The sequence below is a fragment of the Amphiura filiformis genome, chromosome 16 (genome assembly GCF_039555335.1).
Source record: "Amphiura filiformis chromosome 16, Afil_fr2py, whole genome shotgun sequence".
Lineage (NCBI taxonomy): Eukaryota > Metazoa > Echinodermata > Ophiuroidea > Amphilepidida > Amphiuridae > Amphiura > Amphiura filiformis.
The window spans coordinates 63,756,597-63,778,996 of NC_092643.1; the positions used below are offsets into that span (position 1 = coordinate 63,756,597).

Genomic DNA, 22,400 nt, shown 5'->3' on the forward strand with positions numbered 1-22,400 from the left:
CCTTAGAATATCTACTGATATTTTCCGTTATTTTAGAGAATGTTGTGCAATTTTGTGTTTTTTTACAATATTCTGGTCTTTTCTTAGGTTTTATTAAAATGTTTCGTTATTTTGCGTTATCGATCATGTGACATAGGGCCTTATACACCCCCCTAATGAAAAAGGTCTGGCGACGCCCCTGTATCTATGAATAAAAATTGTAAGAAATTATTAAATTTGGAGCTGGGGCAAACATTTTATACTCAGTCGTCTCGAAGGGTGGGGCAAGCAATGTTACTTTTTCCAGCCGAGAAGGGGGGGAAGCAAGCAATTTTTGTCACATATTCATGGGACGTCTTCAGTGCCGCCGAGAGCCATTACGGGCCGGGGGCAATGTGAACACACAGGACCCTTTGATCAGTGATGTGCAGGACTTCATAAACAGTGATAAGTGTGTGTGTGTGTGGGGGGGGGGGCAACAGTGGCGTGAGTGGTGAGGGACGGAGGTTGGTGTAAAATCCTTAAACATAATGTTGCAGCGGAGCAAAAGTAGCATGTTTAGCTGCCAATAAATCAAATATGAACATTGAAGGAGACAAATGGCAAAGTGCGCACAAATTTGCAATTCTAAAGTGGCATTTTGCTCCCAAATAAAGCTTCTCTTAACAACTTACACACGAAGTGCAAAAAAATTGCCAATTTTAAGCCAATTTAAGCTAAAATGATCCAAGTATGAATCGTTAAGTTGGTCAAAATTTGCAATTTGAATTAGCGCATACTGCAGTTACTGTCCGTTTTCCTATACACAATACACAGTGCTCTCACCATTGAGCTGTGACCTGTACAAATCGTGCCATGTTAGAAGAATAGGCATTTGTCTAGTTAACGTCAATGTGTGAAAAATAACCGCCAATATTAAAAGTACTCTCAAAACTTCTAGCAAATATATTCCTCTAACATGACCTAAAATTACAGCTAGGTTAGATGCTCAGAAATATTCGTACTTTGGTAAAATAGTGAGTGAGGGCAAGACATAGCTAGCCAACGTCCCGTGTTAATTGAATGGAGATTTGACCGAACATTTTGGTAAACGGACCGCTCACTTCTGAAGAATGCCACATTTAAAACGGTACAAGCTACATTTAAAGTACTCTCTGTTCGATCATCATGATGAGTTTCTTACATAGTATGCCGAAATTGGGTACTGTAGGTGGTTGACAAAGGGTCGTACTTCGCTGATGAGTAAGTGACAGTGAACATGAAATTCAGCGCCCATAACCCTAGTTAGTAGCCAGTTAGTGGAGGCCGCCACGGGACTGATTATTGATTATTGAAGTGCCTTATTAATAGATACGCACGATTTAGGGCAAGAAAATAACCGGGACACTTTTGGAGACATCATCATCATCATCATCATCATCATCATCATCATCATCATCATCATCATCACTTTCTACATTTTTCTAAACAACATACTGTTTTAATAAGATTTTTTTCTTTAAATGCATTTAACTATAATTATTGTTTAGAGCGTGGTGAAATAAAACATCACGATTTTCATCACAAAACAAATATAATGCATAAGAAATCGTTTGTTATAGAGCGTGATGATGAAATAAAACATCACGGTTTTCATCACGAAACAAAGTAATACATAAGAAATCAATTTTTCGTGAGTGATGAAATAAAACATCATGATTTTCATCACGAAACAAAGTAATACATAAGAAATCGTTTGTTTTAGAGCGTGATGAAATAAAACATCACGATTTTCATCACAAAACAAAGTAATAGGCCTACAAAAGAAATACTTTTTTCGAGAGTGATTAAATAACATCACGATTTTCATCACGGAACAAAGTAATACATAAGACATCGTTTGTTTGATTGCAATCAACCGCGACAGTTCGTCTCACACACATAACAATGCACTGCGATCAAATAGGTTGATGACAACATTTGATTGAATGGACTGCACTGCGACATGATTACGGTGCACCGGTTCAAATCCTTTGTTTGGAGCCAATCAATAATTTCACGTACAGCCTCTATGCAAATTAGAGTTTACACACGCTGCAGCTGGGGTAATCGACCGAAGCTGGTTGTCGTTAGTGATCGAATGCATGAGCGTATTTGCTTTACTGAATCGATTTACTGGATTAATATCCTGTTAACTGGGTTTAATGCCACAAAGGTCGAATCGGGCTTGCCATGGACCATAAGTGCATCATGGAGTTTTGCTCCCAGATTGGACTTATTGAAACCATAGGTATTGAAACAAACTCCGTGCGAAGCGCGGAAAAATTGCCAATTTTAAGGTAAATGATCAAATAGGCCTAATAAACTGATGGGCACAATGCGGGCAAAGCGGCGAAAATGTGCAATTAGTGTTCCCACGATTAAGCTGCACTCTCCTGATTTCTCAAAGATTTCATTATATCGAGGATGATCAAACAGAAAATCAAGTGAAATATTTATTAGAGGGTGTGCTTCAAAGCCTATCTTGATTTTTTTTTTAAATGCACGTCTCTTTTCTTTTGCTTTTTTTTTTTTACGGGCAAGCAAATTGTTTGATTTTAATGAGCCGTACGCGTAAGAAGAGCAAAGAAAACAGACCTTATAATGGACCAGTGAAAAGAAAAGAGACCGTAGTGGGCCCGTAAAAAGCAAAGAAAAGATACCATAGGCCCGTAAAGGAAAGAAAAGAGACCTCAGTGAGTATGTAAGCAAAGAAAAGATACCTTAGTGCTCTGCGTGCTAGCCATGCGCTTCAATGGAAAAAGTTAAGTTTTGAAATATTTTCTCAAAATATCAAGAGCTATCTTAAGAACTACTGGATCAATACTAGGCGTGTTTGTACTCATTTTAATGCATTTTTCATGCTGATTCCAAGTATGGTCATGAAAATTTACATTTCTGAAATTTTTGAATTAAAAAAATAATTGAAACTTGTCGTCTGTAGTCGACACCAGCGTGAAGAGAGTTAAGGGATCTAAAATGAGCGTTTATTGCGTTTCGACAGTATTTTCTGTGGGACATGAGAGCACCTCAGACCTATCGAATTGCATTCTGAATCTGAAGCATGTCTTTCTGATATCAAATAATTTTCATTTTTGAAAATCACAATATAAAGCTCTCTGGTTTGTAAGACGTAATCTCTGGCGATGCCCTTCATCAATCAAGCAACAAATGTACTTCGCACTTGTCAGACCTATCCTAGATTATAGTAGCGTAGTGTGGGATCCTCATACCGCAACAGATATACAGAAACTGGAAATGATACAAAGAAGAGCAGCAGCGGTTCTGCACCAACAACTACAGGAACACCCCGGGCACTGTCACAGATATCCTCAACAAATTGAACTGGCCAACTCTACAGCACAGAAGAAAAACGTCACGACTCATCACAATGCACAAGATTCAGCAACAAGAAATATCTGTTCCAATCCCAGACTACATACAAAGACAATCTGCCACTCGCACTCGTCAGTTTCATCCTGCTAAATTTCGTGTCATGGGTCCATCCTCCAACACCTACAAATTCAGCTTTTTCCCTCACACAATACCGGAATGGAATGATCTGCCCTCTTCGTTACTTGATTGCACAAAGTTGAGCCTCTTCAAAGCAGGACTCAGTAATATTACTTTTTAATTTGTTGTTTAATTACCTTTTGGAGCCGTGTCTTTTGACGACCGGTGTCGGCAATCATGTTCTTAGTCAGATATTGCCTTTATGGCAACTTTACTAAGTATTGTTGTAGATGTAGATGTAGTAGATAATACAAATTTTATGACAAATTATAAAAATTTGATATTTTTCAAATTTTTGATATATAACAGTCCTCGAAGTAAATTATATAAATCTAATGATTTATTCTTAAAGTGTATGTAGCAGGGAGGAAAAGCCGACGGTCAATTGAAAATTTTGACCTTTCATATTGAAGATATGGAATTTTTTCCCAAAAAGACCTTATTTTTTGTTTGGTGTTTTGGGAAAAAAAAAAATCCATATCTTTATACGAAAGGTCAAAATTTTCAATTGATCGTCGGCTTTTTATCCCACCTATACACTTTAAGTATAAATCATCAGATTTATAAAGTTTACTTCAAGTACTGTTAAATATCAAAAACATCAATTTTTAATGATTTGCCATAAAATGTGTATTAAATTGCGAATTTCAAAAAATCAAAATTATTTTATATCAGAATGACATTTTTCGTATTCAGAATGCAATTCGATATGTCTGATGTGCTCTAATGTCCCAAAATAAACACTGTCCAAACGTTCATACCCCAGCCCTTAAGGGACCCATAAAAAGAAAAAAAGAGACCTCAGAGGGCACGTAAAAAGCAAAGAAGAGATACCTTGGGCCTAATGGACAAGAAAAGAGACCTTTGGTGGCCAGTATATAGTAAAGCAAAGAAAATATGCCTTAATTACAAGGTATCTTTTCTTTACCATTCTACGGGCCCCTGAGGTCCCTTATCTTTTCTTTTACTGCCACATAGTAAAGTATGTTTTCTTCACTTTTTACGGACCCGGGTTACGCACCCCCCTTGTCTGCGGCACTGGGCGTCTTTGAAACCAAATGCTATAAGACTTAGGAAAACAGCACGGAAATCCCCGCTTGCTGCACTCGCAAATATTTATATACAGGGTGTATCAAAATGATTGGTACCCACCGATTTTGATGTTTATTGAAAAGCCCGCCTCTTCCAAATACAACATTGGATACATTTGTAATGTCCAGAATGTATAGTTGTGACTTGTTTTACAATTATCCTACCAGATATTTGGATCTTGTGTTGAATTTTGATGTGTCAAGACTCATCCATTATCGATGAAAACTGATGGGTACCAATCATTTTGATACAGCTTGTAGGTAGGTCCTATCTAGACCTTTTAAAATTTGCAAATTGGGATCCCACAAATTTGACATATGCAAACTGGGGGGGGCAAGTGATTTGTGGCAGGCCGGAGGTGCAAGAGATTGTTATACGCTATTTGGAAATCCCCATAGCCCAGCTCATAATTATTGCACAGCCCCTGAAGTGAGGGAGATTGTCCAAATCGTTTTAGTACTTTGAGTATCCTGATATATTGGCTAAAATAAGAAATGCTGATCGACACATAGATAGGCCTAAAAACTTTATCTTTTACCATACTTGGTGTATAAATTTATGCATAATGTTCATTAAACTTAGAGTAATTTTCTCGCATTTTTTAACACTAGCTTACGGCCTTTTCATGACAGATAAAACACGTTAATAGCCCTGAGAAACTGTAGAACTATGAGAAGAGAAAAGCGTGCAAACAAGACCTTCATGTTAACACTTTCTTTGCATAGTCTTTTTTAAATACATCCTTAAACATCATATTTTCAACTTGCTAAATAAAATCATCATGAATAGGATTTATTTATGCAGTGAACAGTGAACTTAATATTGTTGCCTTGCGCATACCATGTCCCCAGACTGCGTCTGACGCGTGCCAGATGAGCTCAATACCGTTCAGTTGTTTACAAGTGTCCCAAACTCGATCTCCAGCGCAGCGCATCACATCATTTGAATTGAAACTGGGGCGGGGCTATCATATAATTGACACCAGAATCACGGGCTTAGGTGAACGATTTTTTGGAAGTGAAATCTCTAACACTTCGGAACAGTCTCGGCGTGGGGAGCGGTCACTGAAATTTAGCGTTCAATATAGGAGGTGTGATTAGTGTAGTGGCATCAATTTGTGTAGAAAGAGGAATTGGTTTTTTGGCGCTGTGAATTGGTTTTGGGCGCTGTGTATTTAGAATCGGGGGGTGAAGGACTATGGCATATTTTGATAGGCTATTATGTTATTATGTAGGCCTATATTCCATTATCCAGGCGGACCGAACCGAGACTGTGGGACAGTCTAGGCAACCAGTGGAGTGGTGTTGGTCAGGTTGTAGATGGTTTCGTTTGGAATCCGATCCACACGCTTGATGTTTAACATGACTCTGTAGCAAGATGTTGCAAATGCATTGATCTTGTTTTCCATGTCCTTGGTAATTACCCATGACTCGCACCCGTACAGAAAGACAGTAACACACATTGTCTGAAACAGCTTGATTTTTGTTTCGATTGGCAGGGACGGGCTTCTCCAAAGCATGCGTTCCAGTTTCCAGAAAGCTGCCCAGGCTAGTGCTTTTCTTCTTTTAGGTCTCCAACACTAGAGCCCATCTTGGAACCCAAATACCTGAAGTCTGTGACATGGTTGATGGTACTACCATAGACTTCAAGTGCTGGTTAGGCGTTACAGTTTGCAGTCATATATTCTGTCTTAGGTGCGCTGATTACAAGGCCTAGATCTGCTGCTGCAGTTGCAGTCCTAGTAAGCTGTGACTGGGCCCGGTCTATGGAAGATTCCAGCAGGGCAATATCATAAGCAAAATCCAGGTCATTCAGCATCTTGGCAGGATACCTGCTTGACCGGCGTGGATAGGTAACAATTCCAGCGTCAATTCCAGAAGTTGATTTCATCAGAAGGTGGTCTACCAGGATAATAAACAGGAATGGTGCCAACACATCACCCTGAAGCACTCCAGGTGTTACTTAGAAAGGCTCCGAGATACTGCCATCTACCATAACGGCACTATTGGAGTCTTTGTAGAGCACCTGGATGGCATTGACCACAACCTTTGGTATTCCATAATGCCGCAGCACTGAAAACATGACGGACCTGTTGATGGAGTCGAAGGCTTTTTGAAGTCCACAAAAGTGACTGTTAAGGGAAGTTGGTACTCCTTGAAGCCTTCCATGATCCTCCTCAAAATGTGTATTTGCTGAGCACAGCTGCGACCAGATCTAAAGCCAGCCTGGTTGCTTCTCAGTAAAGGATCAATGTGGGGTCGGATCCTGTTCAGAAGGATCTTGTTGTACACTTTTGCGGCAATGGACATAAGCGAAATACCACGGTAGTTTGTCATGAGAGAGAGGTCACCTTTCTTTGGTAGAGGAATGATTACATTCAGTAACCCATTGACGTGGTGGTGTCAGCGTTGAGAATACTTCCATACAGAATTCGAGAATCATATCAATCATGCTATCCCTCTTCCCTGAAGTGCTTCTGCAGTTATAGCACAGTCCAATCCTGCTGCCTTGTTGGTCTTCATGGCTGCTATTGCTTTGACTACTTCTTCACGAGTTGGGGGCTCAGTGATAATAGGAAGATCTTCAACAGCTGGTGCAGGAAGTTCTGAAGCTGCTGTGCCACTGTCGTTGTTAAGGAGTGAGCTAAAATATTCCTTCCATTCCTCAAGCAGTTCATGGTCACTGGTTGGAGCTGATCCATCTCTCTCTTTGACTCTCACACCTTTTCTTGAGTTCTTCCCAGAAAGCGAGTATATAATTTTCCAGGTGGTGGTATAATTCCCCATCTCGTCGGCCAGCTTCAGGTCTTCCATCTGCTTATTGAGGGTAGCAAGCTCATCAGATTTATAGGAGTTGTTAAGGCTGATGTTCAAGTTCCTCCATCTTTCTCTAGATTGACGAGACTTTGAAATGGAGTACCGCTTTTTGGCCTCATCCCTTTCAAGTTTAAGTCTGATGGTTGCATCTGATACCCAACTTGATAGTCCGCATGGCTCTTGCTTTCCAATAACTTTCTCGGCAACTTCATGGACCGCTGTTTCGAAGGTCTCATACCTGTCAGAGATGGGTGTGGTGTCATCCATGCTCAAGACCTGGAATCTGTTTGATAGCTCCAGCTGAAATTCCTCCTTTGTATCAGGATCTTGCAACTTCTTCCAGTTGAATTTTGGTCTCTTGCAAGGTTTTCCTTTGCTAGTTTGCAGACTGGCAGCTAGGCGGATGCTCACAATACGATGATCGGAGTCCACTTCTACTGAGTTGTATGCTCGACAGTTGCGGAGAGAATTTACCCACTTGCTGTTTATTAGTATGTGATCTAGCTGTGCATGGGTTGATCCAGCTGGATGGGTCCAAGTCCAGAGACGGTTCCTGGGTTGCTTGGGAATCTCATCTGGGCGGTCTGAGATTGTACTCCTGGCAGGTGTTGACCAGACGCTCACCATTGTCATTTGTTGAATCATGGTAGTAATGTGGACCAATGACCCAAGGATGGGAAAGATGACTGTCTGTTCCTATTCTGGCATTAAAATCGCCAAGGATGAGATGGATGTTGTGTCTTTTCATACCATCCAGGTGGTCAGATAGAGATGAATAGAATTCCTCCTTGTCAGAAGATGTTGCGCACTCAGTGGGGGCATATATAACAGTGATGCTGAGCTGAGGGTTGCCATGGAATGTTACAAATAGTATCCTCTCGGAAACAGCTTCAACACTCTTAAGACATCTGTGAATGTGCTTGGACATGACCAGACCAACTCCTCCGTGCCTTTGCTTGGTAGCAGAATAAGGTTTCTGAATGCTTGTCAGGAAGAAACCAATTTACTTAAGCAGAGAAAGGTTATCGCCCTTTTGGCGACCTCAAAAAGGTCATCTTGCTTCGACCGGTGAGATTGTCATATGACCTGTTTGGCGCTGCGTGTGGGCTCGTGTAGGTTGGTCCAATCATATTGCGTGTTCTGGTCGGGTCGTTGCATGGACCAATGGGGACAGGCCTTTCAAAGAAAGGTCGGCTCGGGTTTTTCCCCGAAAAATCACATCACATTCAGATTTCATCCGATAAGGATCCAAAATATTTATTTTCCCACCCGCCACTCCCAAAAATTGGTGTTTCGTCATGCTCGGATCTCGTGTTCATTTTTGAAAGAAGGGGCAAGTTTAGAAGTGGCGACAGTGGTTCATGAGGAAGTTTTCGCATAACATTGCAACAATGTGAGCAAAAAAATAGCATCTTGTAATTAATAAAAAATTATTCGCTACAAAGGACAAACGCTTATATTTGTGTTAAAAGGAGTAAAAAAGGGTAATTAAAGCTACAATTATTTTCTCATCTTCCTTAAACAAGACATTAATTATAGTAGGCTTCTTTCGTTAGGTTTTCCTACAATGACGCTTGGGAGTCTTGTCGCAAGCTCCAACCATTGCATGGAAATATTTTGTGTCTACTTAATGTGCAGTTTAAGAATTTTGAGAGGAAAATGATGTAGCAAAAATCAAATAATTTATATTAAAATAGCCATATAAGGCGTACATTATGGAATAAGATGAAAAATAGTAAATTACAAATGTTTATTTTTATACATGTATTCATTTATTAATAATATTTTTCTAAATATAGACAACTTGGTCTTCAAGGATGCTCGGGAAAACTTCTCGCGAGCTCCAGCCAGTTGCAAGGATGATCGTGAAAACTTCTCGCGACCTCCAAGAAATATTCAATTAATTAATATGCTTCTAAGGCTTCAGCTTTTTGCTTATTTTGCTTTGCTTGTAAGCAGGTTCCCTTACAGCTTCTAGCGTAAATCACCCTAGTCACACATATGCATCACTTTTAGGCACCTCGTCTGGGAGGATTTTGGGCAGCTTTTCCCCCATTATTGTCTCATCATGTGTTTTGATTAACTTCGAGCTTCCCCAGGTTTTGGCCTGCGTATCTCACACAGTCCTGTGATATATACCGGTATCCTTATTTTATATTCAGATGTGCCATCTATTAATATGCTTATTGCTTGCTTGCTGAAGCCTTAGACAATTTTGCTTGATAATGTTGTATTAAATATCTTTAAATGCTTATTCATTGATGATGTATTTGATTCGCATAAGCAAAATAAATGCGATCCTATTGGATGGCTGATATGTGTGGCAAATGTGATTTCCGTTTGGTTTTTCCTTTCTCTGTCTATGGGTAACTGAATGATAAAACCCAGTTCCTATCATCTGACCAAAGTTCATCGGTTGGGCTTGGTGTAATGAGACGATGTTCTTGAATTCCGGCAATGTCAATACCTGCATCAGCACAGCCCATGAATAGCTGATGCATTTTCCCTTGTTGATTTACAGTACGGACATTATAAGTAGATATTACAAGATGTTTGAAGGTAGACAGGCGACAGACAGGCCTTCCACACAGAGGATCATTTCTTGCTGCTTGAGGATCATTTCTTGCTGCAATCCTGTCAAATTGCCTGCCAATACATGTAGCTACAAACCAGAATTGGCTTCAAGCAGGAGGTAAATTAGCTATGCCAACCCATCAGCAGCACCTAAATAGAGATCTGCTGTCTGTCAATAATTAGCCTTCATAACAAATAAAAGAAATGAAAAAGAAATTCCTTCATTTGTACATACCTGTCATCAGGACATCTTTGCTTTCTTTCTGTATGGACAGCATCAAAGAAGGAAGCATTCCAGAACCTTAATGATTTCCTGAAAAGTAAACAACCATAGTAAAATTATTACTAGTGCTTTCTTTAAAACTTGGTGATTGGTCATGAAATTAATGGAGGCTTACCTATAATTGTTTCCTCTGAAAATGGATTATGGCATTTTGAAGGTACGTCATTAGTGAAATATAAATTATGGTGTTTTTTAAGTACTGTAACCCCCAGATGAGAAATTTCACTCGAAACGTAGGAGTGGGCTTATAACCTGGAAGTGGCTAGTACTTGAATCTTGAATTAAAACAAAAACAATCTTCCCAATTTGTATATATAATATGTCCGATGTCCTAGTAATTTCTATAATTTATATTGATGTTTCAAGTATGGCTTTACTATGGAATATCACTTTTTAACTGATAATTTTTAAAATTTGTTCTTAAATGTGAAAGCAAAACATTGATTACTGAAAGCAAATTAATACCGGCCTTATTATGTATAGCTGAGTGCACCCTTGTTTCTAGAATGTTTTGAAAAATAGGGGGTGGGCTTATACCTGCATGGTTCAGGGACTGTCTTTTGGAATTTGCAACAGAGCATTAAGTAGCTCTTCTGGAACCTTCAAGGAGAGTTGTTTAGAGTATTTACAATAGAATGTAAGGAGGAATGGTCAACTAAGGAGAGCTAAAATCACTCTCTTATATTCGATTTAAGGATAGTAGCAGAGAGTGATTGCTCTCGTTCTCCTCAAAAGGCAGTCCCTGATGGTTATGATACTGCAACCATTATTATCAGCAGCAGCTGTTCCCTTTCATAAAGCATAACATAATTATATGACTTAATCAAACAGGAAGTGTTTCAAACATTTCTTGACTAATTTAAAATTTGAATTGTTATGGTTTTTATTAATTTTACCAATAATCTGCTGAGAATATGTAACTTCCCCATATGAAATATTTGACAGGAATTAGAACTGATAGTTAATATATCTTCTCTGTGATAATATAACTAAATAATGCTAAAATGTCAAAATTAGAATATATTGACTCTATTTCATTTGATCGGGTAATATCTACTATACTAAAATAATGAGCGAAGTGTGTCTGTCTGTGTGTGTGTCTGTCTGTCCGGCTATGCGTTTTGCCACGCTTCGACGCATCGATCCGATATTTCGGATATGGATAGGTATTGGGAAAAGCCTGTTGACCGGGTGGTTTCGAAGGGCCCCCCTCGAGGTCAAAGGTCATCTAGGGGGAAAATGTAAATGATTCCCTCAATTGGATACCATGAAGCAATGAAGAAGCCGAGTCAGTGCATAAAAAGAAAAGTAGAAATATTTGGCCACCTGTCTGCATGTCCCAGCTGTCAGAAATTTCAAAACAGTGAACACCGCAATGTCTTCCCAGCATTCATAGCTGAAAATGATTTCTAAATTTCAAACCCATGTATAAAATAAAACTGACGTCTTCCAAGGTCAAAGGTCATCAAACAGGTCATTTAGGGTAAAAGGTCATATAGAGGTCATTGGGGTCAAACAGTATAGCTATCATGCTGCCAGGGCTCTATTAGTTCGCAAGGCAAACTTAAAAAACGGGCAAACAGACACATCATTTATCGGTATGACATTTTCGTTATTGGTGATGCCCTATCTAAGTTTGCACTGAAGTGCCATCTCAGTTTGGGTGCACCGACTTGGATCATGTGCTATTGAATTTTTATTTATTCTGGATAAAGTAATGGAGTATTTATTAAAATTTCAAGCATAGAAGTTTAGGTAAGAAGTACAAAAAGCTGTGTAATTAATATCATGACAAACGTGCAACTATTTAAGCTACAGGAGCCTTGTATTTTTTAGTGCAAACTCTAATTGAAACCATGCAATTGCGTTGCACTAGCTTTTTGTATACACTTTGTCCCATACCGTTGTGCAGAGCTACTACGGTATGGGTTCCTCGTACTAGGGCTCTATCAGTTGCTCTCTCACAGCTACCTCTCACAGCAACGGGTGAACTAGTATTATCAAATAATATGGACATTTTTATGTGTTTTGTATACTGTGTATAACGGCTTTTTAATTTAACTCAACATATTTTTTTAAAGTTAAAAATAGATAAGCTATTATGTTATGTGTTTCATTAGGAACCTGGGAGAGATTGAGCTAAAGTCTTCCACAGAGGGAGTATAGATTTCAAATAGAATAGTCAATGGGCAATTTCCATTTGCAATACTCACTCCAGTTGTGGAAGATAATAAGAAAAACCACATTCAGAGAAAGTATGCCAAATAATTAACCCTAGCCAATTCCATTTGAAAAACATTTGAAAGCCTAATCGTAAATCTGCTACAGGGGTATGGCAGATTTCAATGGAATAGCTTGATCAGGACGATGGTTAAGAACACTGTAGAAACTAATTGCACAATAAGTGTTTGAATTCAAATGCTTCATATATGTGTAAAGAGATAAAACTGATCAGTACACTATGAAACTTTGTAGTAGTTTTGATAGATCAAACGGAATATGAAATAAATATTAGCCAACTATAAAATAACAGGAATTGAAACAAAATGAAGCAAGTAAGTATGATGATGAAAACTACAGGAATTATAAGTTTCAGTTTCAGTGCCACCAATGTTTGTTTTTAATCACATACTGTAAAATTTTCAGTTAAAACAAATTATTAAGTTTAGAATTCTCAAGTTTTTTTAAGTTTAAAAAGAAAACAACACTGCACTTTCATTCAACATTAGTAAAATGGTCGTTTTCAGTCTTATAACTTACACACTATGTCATTAGCCCACATGTACTTTTAACTAGAATTACACGGTTTGCAATTAAGGTGGCCCCCACACAAAGGTGTGTAAATAACAACGGTTTGTTAATAATAATAATAATATGCAATATGCAAATAAGCTCATTAATATTAATAAATATGCAAATAACATACCACAAAACTAAAACTATACAGCACATTCAATCACTATATACTATCACAATATCAAGTTAGAAGTTGATCGGTTATTACATTTAAGCTGCAGAATGGATTAATGAAAATGTAGGCAAGACATGCAAATAAGCTCATTAATATTGCGCTTTTTTTTAATATTCATAAATATGCAAATAACATGACACAAAACTATACAGCACACCAGGCCACCATATCCAATCACCAAACCAAGTTTGATATAAAATTGGACGAATTGAGCATGATACCTGAATTTATCGGTCGAGCTAGAGTTTTCAAATATCATGCGAGACAAAGTCGAGCATGATATTTGAAAACTCTAGTGAGATCGATAAATTCAGGTATCATGCGAGAAGTATCCGTCCAATTTTATCATTATTATGTCTTTAAAATCATTTTTGGTTAAAAACATGAATTTTAGTAAAAAAACATGATTTTTAGTAAAAAAACATGATTTTTAGTAGAAAACATTTTTGGTAAAAAACATAACTTTGCTTAAACATGTGATTTCTGCTCAAATTGTGATTTTGGTCAAAAATGTGAAACATGATTTTTGGTCAAAAATGGGATTTTTGGTCAAAAACACGATTTTTGGTCAAATATGTGTTTTTTGGATTCTGAAGACATAATAATGAAGTTGATAGGTTACTGCATTGGAGCTGCAGAGTGGATTCATGAATTTGCTTCCACCCGGACAAACAGGCAGGCAGCCAGGCAGCCAAACAAACAACCAGGCAGACAGGCAGGCAACCATCTGGATGATAACATAAGCCCCACATATGTGTGGGGGCCAAAAATGCAGAGATCTGATGGTTTTATGAATTTTAGATGTAGCCCTGGCATCAGTAGCGTAGCTAGGTGTTGTGGCGCCTGAATTCTTCAATGCACCGCTATTTAATACAGAAAACCTGTTAGTCCGGAAAGCAATTCTAGCACTGTGGTTATATTTATGGTTATCTCTTCTATATAGTACCCAGAAAATTGTTACCCTTCTTGTTTCCACAGCAAACATCATGCCGGATAACAGATTAAAGGAAAAGCAAAGGTAACAGCATCACCCGGCACATTTCCATAGAGCTTGTTACCCGCCATCGCCCGGCATGGTACGCTATGATTCGGAAAATGGGGGTGGGGTAAAATTTCCAAACGGCCTGCCAAAAAATCGCTTGCCCTCCCCCTCTCGGCCTGCCAAAAATCACTTGGCCCCCCCCCCTCTTGGCCCGTCAAAATATCTTTGCCCTCCCCTTTACACATGCCAAATTCTTGGGATCCCAATTTGCAAACCTTAATTGGTGTAGATATATGTTGCGAGCGCAGCAAGCAGGAATTAATTTGCATATTAAAGCGTTTCCATACTGTTTTCCTAAGACTTTTTAGAGCCAAAAATCGCTTGCCCCTCCCCCCTCGGCTGGCCAAAAATTGCTTGCCCCCCCTTCGGCTTGCCAAAAATTTCTTGCCCCCACCCCAATTTTACCCTCCCCCAAGGCTCATAATTATTTCACAGCCCCTTATTTTTTGAACAAAATCAACACAACATTCGTTGGTCTGCAGGCAGCATGTAAGAAACATGGCGGCATATACAGTGCTGTATTTCTGTGCACGTCAACATGTTCAAGCTTGGTACATGTATGTAAGTTTTATTTGACCGGGATTGCAGCGTTCCAATTAATTCCACTATTAGAGGTATAATACAACAGCAATATGGATAATGTGGAAGTAAGACAAGTGTAGGAAGTGAGATCGATGATAGCGAGAGGGTAGGAACTTGGGAGTGCAATCGGGGGAAAAAGATTTCCTGACCAACCGACCCAACAAATTGTAGAGGACAAGCAAGCAATCTTTTTTTTTAAACTTAATTATTGTGTTAAAGCTGCAGAGTGGATGAATGGAAATGTAGGCAAAATATGCAATTATGCTCATTAATATTCATAAATATGCAAATTACAAGACACAACTAGATGGACCGCGGTTCTTGGATGTCGCGGTTTTCGACGCACAGCGTCGACCGTGATGCCTCCACCAAAGGGAGCAATGTGGCACTCAAAAGTTGATACAAAGTTTCAAGCCTCAAGGGCAGACTGAATTTGACATCAGATAACACCTGGACGACTCGGCTGTCACGATTACCTGACTGATGGTGATTGTACCCACAAAGTTTTATGCCCATACGACAGCTTTTACTAATTTGACCTCAGATGACCCCTGGTGACCCCAAAAAGACCTTCCAAAAATTTGATCACTTGACAAAGGTCTATGACCGAAAATTTGTGTGTTTAATTTTGCTACGCAAATAAATTTATACAAATGTGGTTTGACACCAAATATTTCTGCTCTTGGACTCTTTTACTCATCATTATTCAAACCTACGCAGCCACTACTTTTTTACTATCTTCCAAACATTTGGCTCTATATAATGACTGTTCCCACCAAGTTTCCTGCCCATACGACAGTTTGTACTAATTTGACCTCAGATGATCCGTGGATGACCTCTGATGACCCTGAAATGACCTTCCAAAAATTTGGCTTTAAATGTTGACTTTCCCCACCAAATTTTATGCCCATTCAACAGTTTTTATTAATTTGACCTCAGATGACCTCTGGATGACCCCAAAATTACCAAAAATTTGGCTCTATATGTTGACGGTACCCACCAAGTATAATGCCCATACCACAGTTATTACTAATTTGACCTCAGTTGACCCCTGGGTGACCCCGGATGACCCCAAAATGACATTCCAAAAATTTGTCTCTAAATGTTGATCATACCCACCAAGATTCATGCCTATACCACAGTTATTACTAATTTGACCTCAGATGACCCCAAAATTACCTTCCAAAAATTTGGTTCTAAATGTTGACTGTACCTACCAAGTTTCATGCCCATATGACAGTCTTTACTAGATGACCCCTGGATGACCTCATGTGACCTTGACCCACTAACCAATACAAACTTGTTCTGCCTGGGGTCAAGATGCACCCACCCACCAAGTTTGAGGAACATGCAATACCTAGTCTCTGAGAAAAGAGGTAAATAAGGAAAATGGGCCCCCTGTAGGACTACATGCAACAAAGTATAACTAGAGCGGTTCTCGGCTTTCGCGGTTCTCAGCATTCGCGGTTCTCGGTGGGTTGCCTCCACCATGGGCCGATTTAAATGTGTACAAATCTTATAACGCTAAAAGTCAACTAAGTGGTAAACAAACAAACATAAATAAAAGAGGAGACTGAATTTGACCTTAGATGACACCTGGAACACCCCAAAACAACCTTTCAATGACCCCAAAATGACCGCCCAAAAATTTGGCTCTAAATGTTGACTGTACCCACAAAGTTTCATGCCCATATAGTAATTAGACTAATTTGACTGCAGATGACCACCCCTGGTGACCTCAAAATGACCTTCCAAAAATTTGGCTCTAAATGTTAACTGTACCCACCAAGTTTCATGCCCATACAATAGTTTTTACTAATTTGACCTCAGATGACCCCTGGTGACCCCAAAATGACCTTCCAAACAATTGGTTGTTAATGTTGACTGTACCCACCAAGTTTCATGCCCATACGACAGTTTTTACTAATTTGACCTCAGATGACCCCTGGGTGACCCTGGATGACCCCAAAATGACCTTCAAAAAATTAGGCTCTGAATGTTGACTCTACCCTCCAAGTTTTATGCCCATACGACCATTTTTACTAACTTGACCTCAGATGACCCCTGGGTGACCCCAGATGACCCCAAAATGACCTTCCAAAAATTAGGCTCTAAATGTTGACTGTACCTACCAAGTTTCATGGCCATATGACTATTTTTGCTAATTTGACCTCAGATGACCCCTGCATGACCTCAGGAGACCTTGACCCACTAACCAATATAAACTTGTTCTGTCTGGGGTCAAGATGCACCCACCCACCAAGTTTGAGGAACATGCGACCCCCAGTCGCCGAGAAAAGAGGTAAATAAGGAAAATGGGCCCTCTGACCTCAAATGACCTTTTACCTCAGTATATGACCTTGAACCTCACCCAAAAAAAAAAAGTAGCCAGAGTTTTTGACCATGACCCACCTATCCTGAAAATCTGAAGTCAATCCGCCCATCCATGCCCGAGATATCGCATCCGGACGGAAGCACGGAAGGACGGAAGCACGGACATTGCAAAAACAGTATGCCTCGTGGTGGAGGCATAACAAAAAGGTCCCCCGAAAAATAAATGAGGGTTTCCATAGTGTAGCTATGAGCCAAGATTGGTTGCATTAGGATTTAAACTGTTCATATGAGACCAAATTTTAACCAAAAGTCTCAAAATAATGGTATTTTACAAGTTGACCTCAAATAACCTTTGACCTCAGTATATGACCTTATATCACCACCAATGTATGAGGGTTTGGAAAGTGCAGCTATGACTCAAGTTTGGTTGCAATAGGATTTGAACTGTTCATATGAGACCCAATTTACAAGTTTACCTTGTTTGACCTCAAATGACCTTTGACCTCAGTATATGACCTTGAACCTATCCCCCAAAAAAGTATCCAGAGTTTTGGCCATGACCCACCTATCCTGAAAATCTGAAGTCAATCCGCCCATGCCCGAGATACAGCATCCGGACGGACGGAAGCACGGACAGTGCAAAAACAGAATGCCTCGCGGTGGAGGCATAAAAATACACAGCACATCGGGCCACTATCATCATCCCAAGTTTGTTTGAAGTTGATCGGTTATTGCGTTGGAGCTACAGAGTGGAATAATTAATTTGCTTCCGCCCAGACAACCAGGCAGCCAGCTAAACAGCTATTACAGACAACCATTGGGCGATAACATAAGCCCCACATTTATGTGTGGGGCCACAAAACCTAAAAAACCCCACAAAATCCCTCCCAGTATCTGCCAAAAAGCACATTTTAATAGCTTTAGTATAGAGGATTTGCTATACAGTACCAGGATACATGATTAAATATACATTTCTGTAGTTTTTCTTAAATTTTACAGCTCACAAGCTCAGCAGTGCTGATTGTGTAAAAAGTAATTACCTATATAAGACAACTAGTAATCTGATATTTTTTAACACAGAGAGTAGGTAGGGTAGACAAACAGACAAATAAATCAAGAAAAAAAAGAGAAATTAAAAGGTAGGCTCTGGGAGTAGGCTGTCTTGAATTGACAAAGGGCTATTCCATTTGAAATTCATATACCCCCTGTAGAAGACATGACCGTAATCTCCCAAACAGGGTGTGTGAATTTCATATGAGGTCACCTGAATGGTGGACTCCATTTGAAATTCACACTCCCTGTGTGGGAGACTTAAGGTAATGTCTTCCATATGGGTGTATGTATTTCAACTGGAACAGCCCATCTTCTCACTTCTATAGAATGGAGGTCACTGTGATGACACAAAGGTGATTAATGGTGCTCTTCCATCAATACTGTAGACAGTGGCAAATAAATGATAATAGTAGGAAATGGCTTTCTGTATCAGTCCCTTATGACAGGCTTGCCAAAAATTTCAGATCGAATAGCAGGTCAAATCATTGAAAAAGGCTCCCAATTTATCTCCATTTTATCTCCATACAGAACATAAAACTACCAAAAGTCATGGGCACCAATGTTAAAAAGGCACCCAAATTGTTTCTTAACCACTGGTTTCTATGGGACAGGTAATTGCCAAAAGTTGCAGGGAAAATCTTCAAAAGTCACTCAATTGGGCTGCCAAATAGCAGGTTTATACTTTTCTTCCCATTGTTCCAAAATGGCAAATCTGTGTCATTCAATATTGGCTTACATATACCTAAGCTGTATATTCACACAAGTACTTATCCCAGCAAACCATCTAGAACGTTTTAAAAACCCAAGAAATTTGGATGATAGAATATAAAGATCATAAAAACATTTTCAAACATATGAAAGAAATACTACCAAAGCTTATCTATAATGTTGACAATTTATTAGCCAACATTATCATGCTTTTCACTCTACCCGCATGAACACTGATGAACTTGCGACAAAAGACAGCTAGGTGCATTTGTGGAGCAACCAGTAGTTTAATTAATCTGGTATTTACCTTTTCTTACTTTGATGATTTTTTCATAGTTGTACTTCTTATAGAAAGTCATTATTAGTAAAATCTCTAGATATTTGGGAATGCAATGATTGAGTAATATTAGGTAAATCTCACCCTGAATATATTCTTCAAAATCATAGCAAATTTAGAATAGTGGTGGCATCATAATTCTTACCTTATGCTTATAATCCTAATCTTAACCCCAAACATAACCAAACCTAACCCTAGCTTTAAAACCTCACCGTAATGCTAATCTCTTATGATTTATATGCTATGGGCTACAGTATACAACTAGAAACCACAGTTGTGTTTGACCAAACACGAATATCTATGCCCGTGATGACCACACCTAACCCCCTTCCCCTATTCACAAAAGAAAACTTGGTGAGCACCATGTGAAACCCCTTGTTTTTAAACTTTTATTTGATATACATGTAATGCTCATAACACTAGACTGGCCCACACTCTCTCTAATACGGTATCCTACCAAGCCTTCACTCTCTCTTATACTCCACTATACACTCACTCGCTCTAAAACACCACCAGACTGGCCCACACTCTCTCTAATACCCCACCAGACCCTCACTCTCTCTTATACTCCACCAGACCATCACTCTCTCTAAAACACCACCAGACTGGACCACACTCTCTCTAATACCCCACCAGACCCTCACTCTCTCTTATACTCCACCAGACACTCACTCGCTCTAAAACACCACCAGGCTGACCCATACTCTCTCTAATACACCACCAAGCCTTAACTCTCTCTTATACTCCACTATACACGCACTCTCTCTAAAACACCACCAGACTGGCCCACACTCTCTCTTATACCCTACCAAGCCTTCACTCTCTCTTATACCCCATTAGACCATCAATCTCTCTAAAACACCACCAGCCTGGACCATACTCTCTCTAATACCCCACCAAGCCTTCACTCTCTCTTATACTCCACCAGACACTCACTCGCTCTAAAACACCACCAGGCTGACCCAAACTCTCTCTAATACCCCACCCAGCCGTCACTCTCTCTTATACTCCACCAGACACTCACTCGCTCTAAAACACCAACAGGCTGACCCATACTCTCTCCAATACCCCACCAAGCCTTCACTCTCTCTTATACTCCACCAGACACTCACTCGCTCTAAAACACCAACAGGCTGACCCATACTCTCTCTAATACCCCACCAGACCCTCACTCTCTCTTATACACCACCAGACACTCACTCGCTCTAAAAACCACCAGGCTGACCCAAACTCTCTCTAATACCGCACCCAGCCATCACTCTCTCTTATACTCCACCAGACACTCACTAGCTCTAAAACACCCCCAGATTGGCGCACACTCTCTCTAATACCTCACCAGACCCTCACTCTCTCTTATAATCCACCAGACACTCACTCGCTCTAAAACACCACCAGGCTGGCCCAAACTCTCTCTAATACCCCACCAAGCCATCACTCTCTCTTATACTCCATGAGACCCTCACTCTCTCTGAAACACCACCAGACTGGAGAATACCCCTTTAATCCAAAAACATTGTGTCCCTTTAAGCGGTTAACCTCTTAACCCCCATTGTACGTCTTGACGTATATTTGAAGCCTTCATCATTGCAAATACAGGTAGCTACCAAAATGCTACCTATTGCGATACACTGTGTTAACCGGTCGTACCTATTTTGCTTTTTAAAGCATATGAACTTTGACCTCTGGGGTTGCGGCTAGCATAGCATACTTCTAGGGTCATAGGCCATCATTGTACCAAGTATGAACCCTGAGGCGCTATAGTAGTTGAGCTACAGCTGTTTGAAATTTTACACATATTGCCCCCTGTAGCCCATGACCTTTGACCTTTGGGGTCGGGGGTACCCTAGGATGTATCTAGCGGTCATGGGCCATCATTGTACCAAGTATGGGCCCAGGGGCTACTTTAGTTCCTGAGCTAGAGGGGTGCAAAGGACTGATCTTGAGAAGAAGGAGAAGGAGAAGGAGAACTAGATGGCACAGTTGTGTTTGACCAAACACGAATATCTATGCCCGTGTTTCCCACCCTAACCCACCATGACACTCTTAATCCATCATGACACCCGTATTCTAAAAGGGCTATCAGTATACCAACGAAAAAATTAAAATTAATTAATTAAAATCAAATAATACCCCTTTAATTGCATTTGCTGTGTAAGCGCTTGAGGCGCTCCTCCTTAAATAATGCAACAAACATGTTCCAAACAAAAATCCAAAAAAAAAAAAAAATCCAAAACAATCTAAATGCCCCTTTAATTCCAAAACGGATTGTCCCTTTAATGTCGGTTCCATCCCCCCCTCGGCCCTTAACTTACCATGACACCTTTAATCCACCCTGATACTCTGTAATATTTTTGATTCTAAAAGGGCTATCAGTATACTGACTAAAATATTAAAATATCAACTTGAAAATCAAGGAATGCACCTTTAATTGCATTTGCTGTGTAAACGCTTGAGGGCGCTCCTCCTTAAATAAATCATTAAACATGTTCCATGCAAAAAAAAAATCAAAAAAAAAAAAATCAAAAAATCTGAATACCCCTTTAATCCTAAAACGGAGTGTCCCTTTAATGGCTGTTCCATTGAATTTACATACTCCATCTGGAAAAGCTTTATAACAATACCTATATACATAAGAATCAATTGGACACATGCTAATAAGCTGCTATTGTCACATCCTGATTTAAGTATCCTTGGCAATAGCGCGATAATCACAAGGCTAACATCCTATATACCTTCAAGGTTGACATCCTATATACCTCTTACGTAGAGATGGTGACATTCCTAAATATACACATATTGCTCTCTGTAGCCTATGACCTTTGACCTCTGGGGTCACTGCTAACATATAATACTTTTAGGGGTCATGGGTCATAAATATACTAAGTATGAACCCTGAGGGCGCTATAGTTCTTGAGCTAGAGACGTTTCAAATTTTACACATATTGCCCCCTGTAGCCCATGACCTTTGACCTTTGGGGTCGGGGGTACCCTAGGATGTATCTAGGGGTCATGGGCCATCATTATACCAAGTATGGGCCCCGAAGCTCCTTTAGTTCTTGAGCTAGAGGAGTGCAAAGGAAGCGTCTTGAGAAGGAGAA

The 22,400-nt window shown here is 39.7% G+C and overlaps 1 protein-coding gene across 2 annotated transcripts in view; it reads right to left on the minus strand.

Annotated features, from left to right (window-relative positions):
- LOC140136335 (uncharacterized protein KIAA0513-like) overlaps window positions 1-22,400 on the minus strand; it is a 132,784-nt gene that overhangs the window by 14,900 nt on the left and 95,484 nt on the right. For both annotated transcript variants that reach the window (XM_072158061.1, XM_072158062.1), the window contains one exon: window positions 10,228-10,305. In XM_072158061.1, the coding sequence (XP_072014162.1) occupies window positions 10,228-10,305 (78 nt within the window). The remainder of the gene's footprint in view (window positions 1-10,227; window positions 10,306-22,400) is intronic.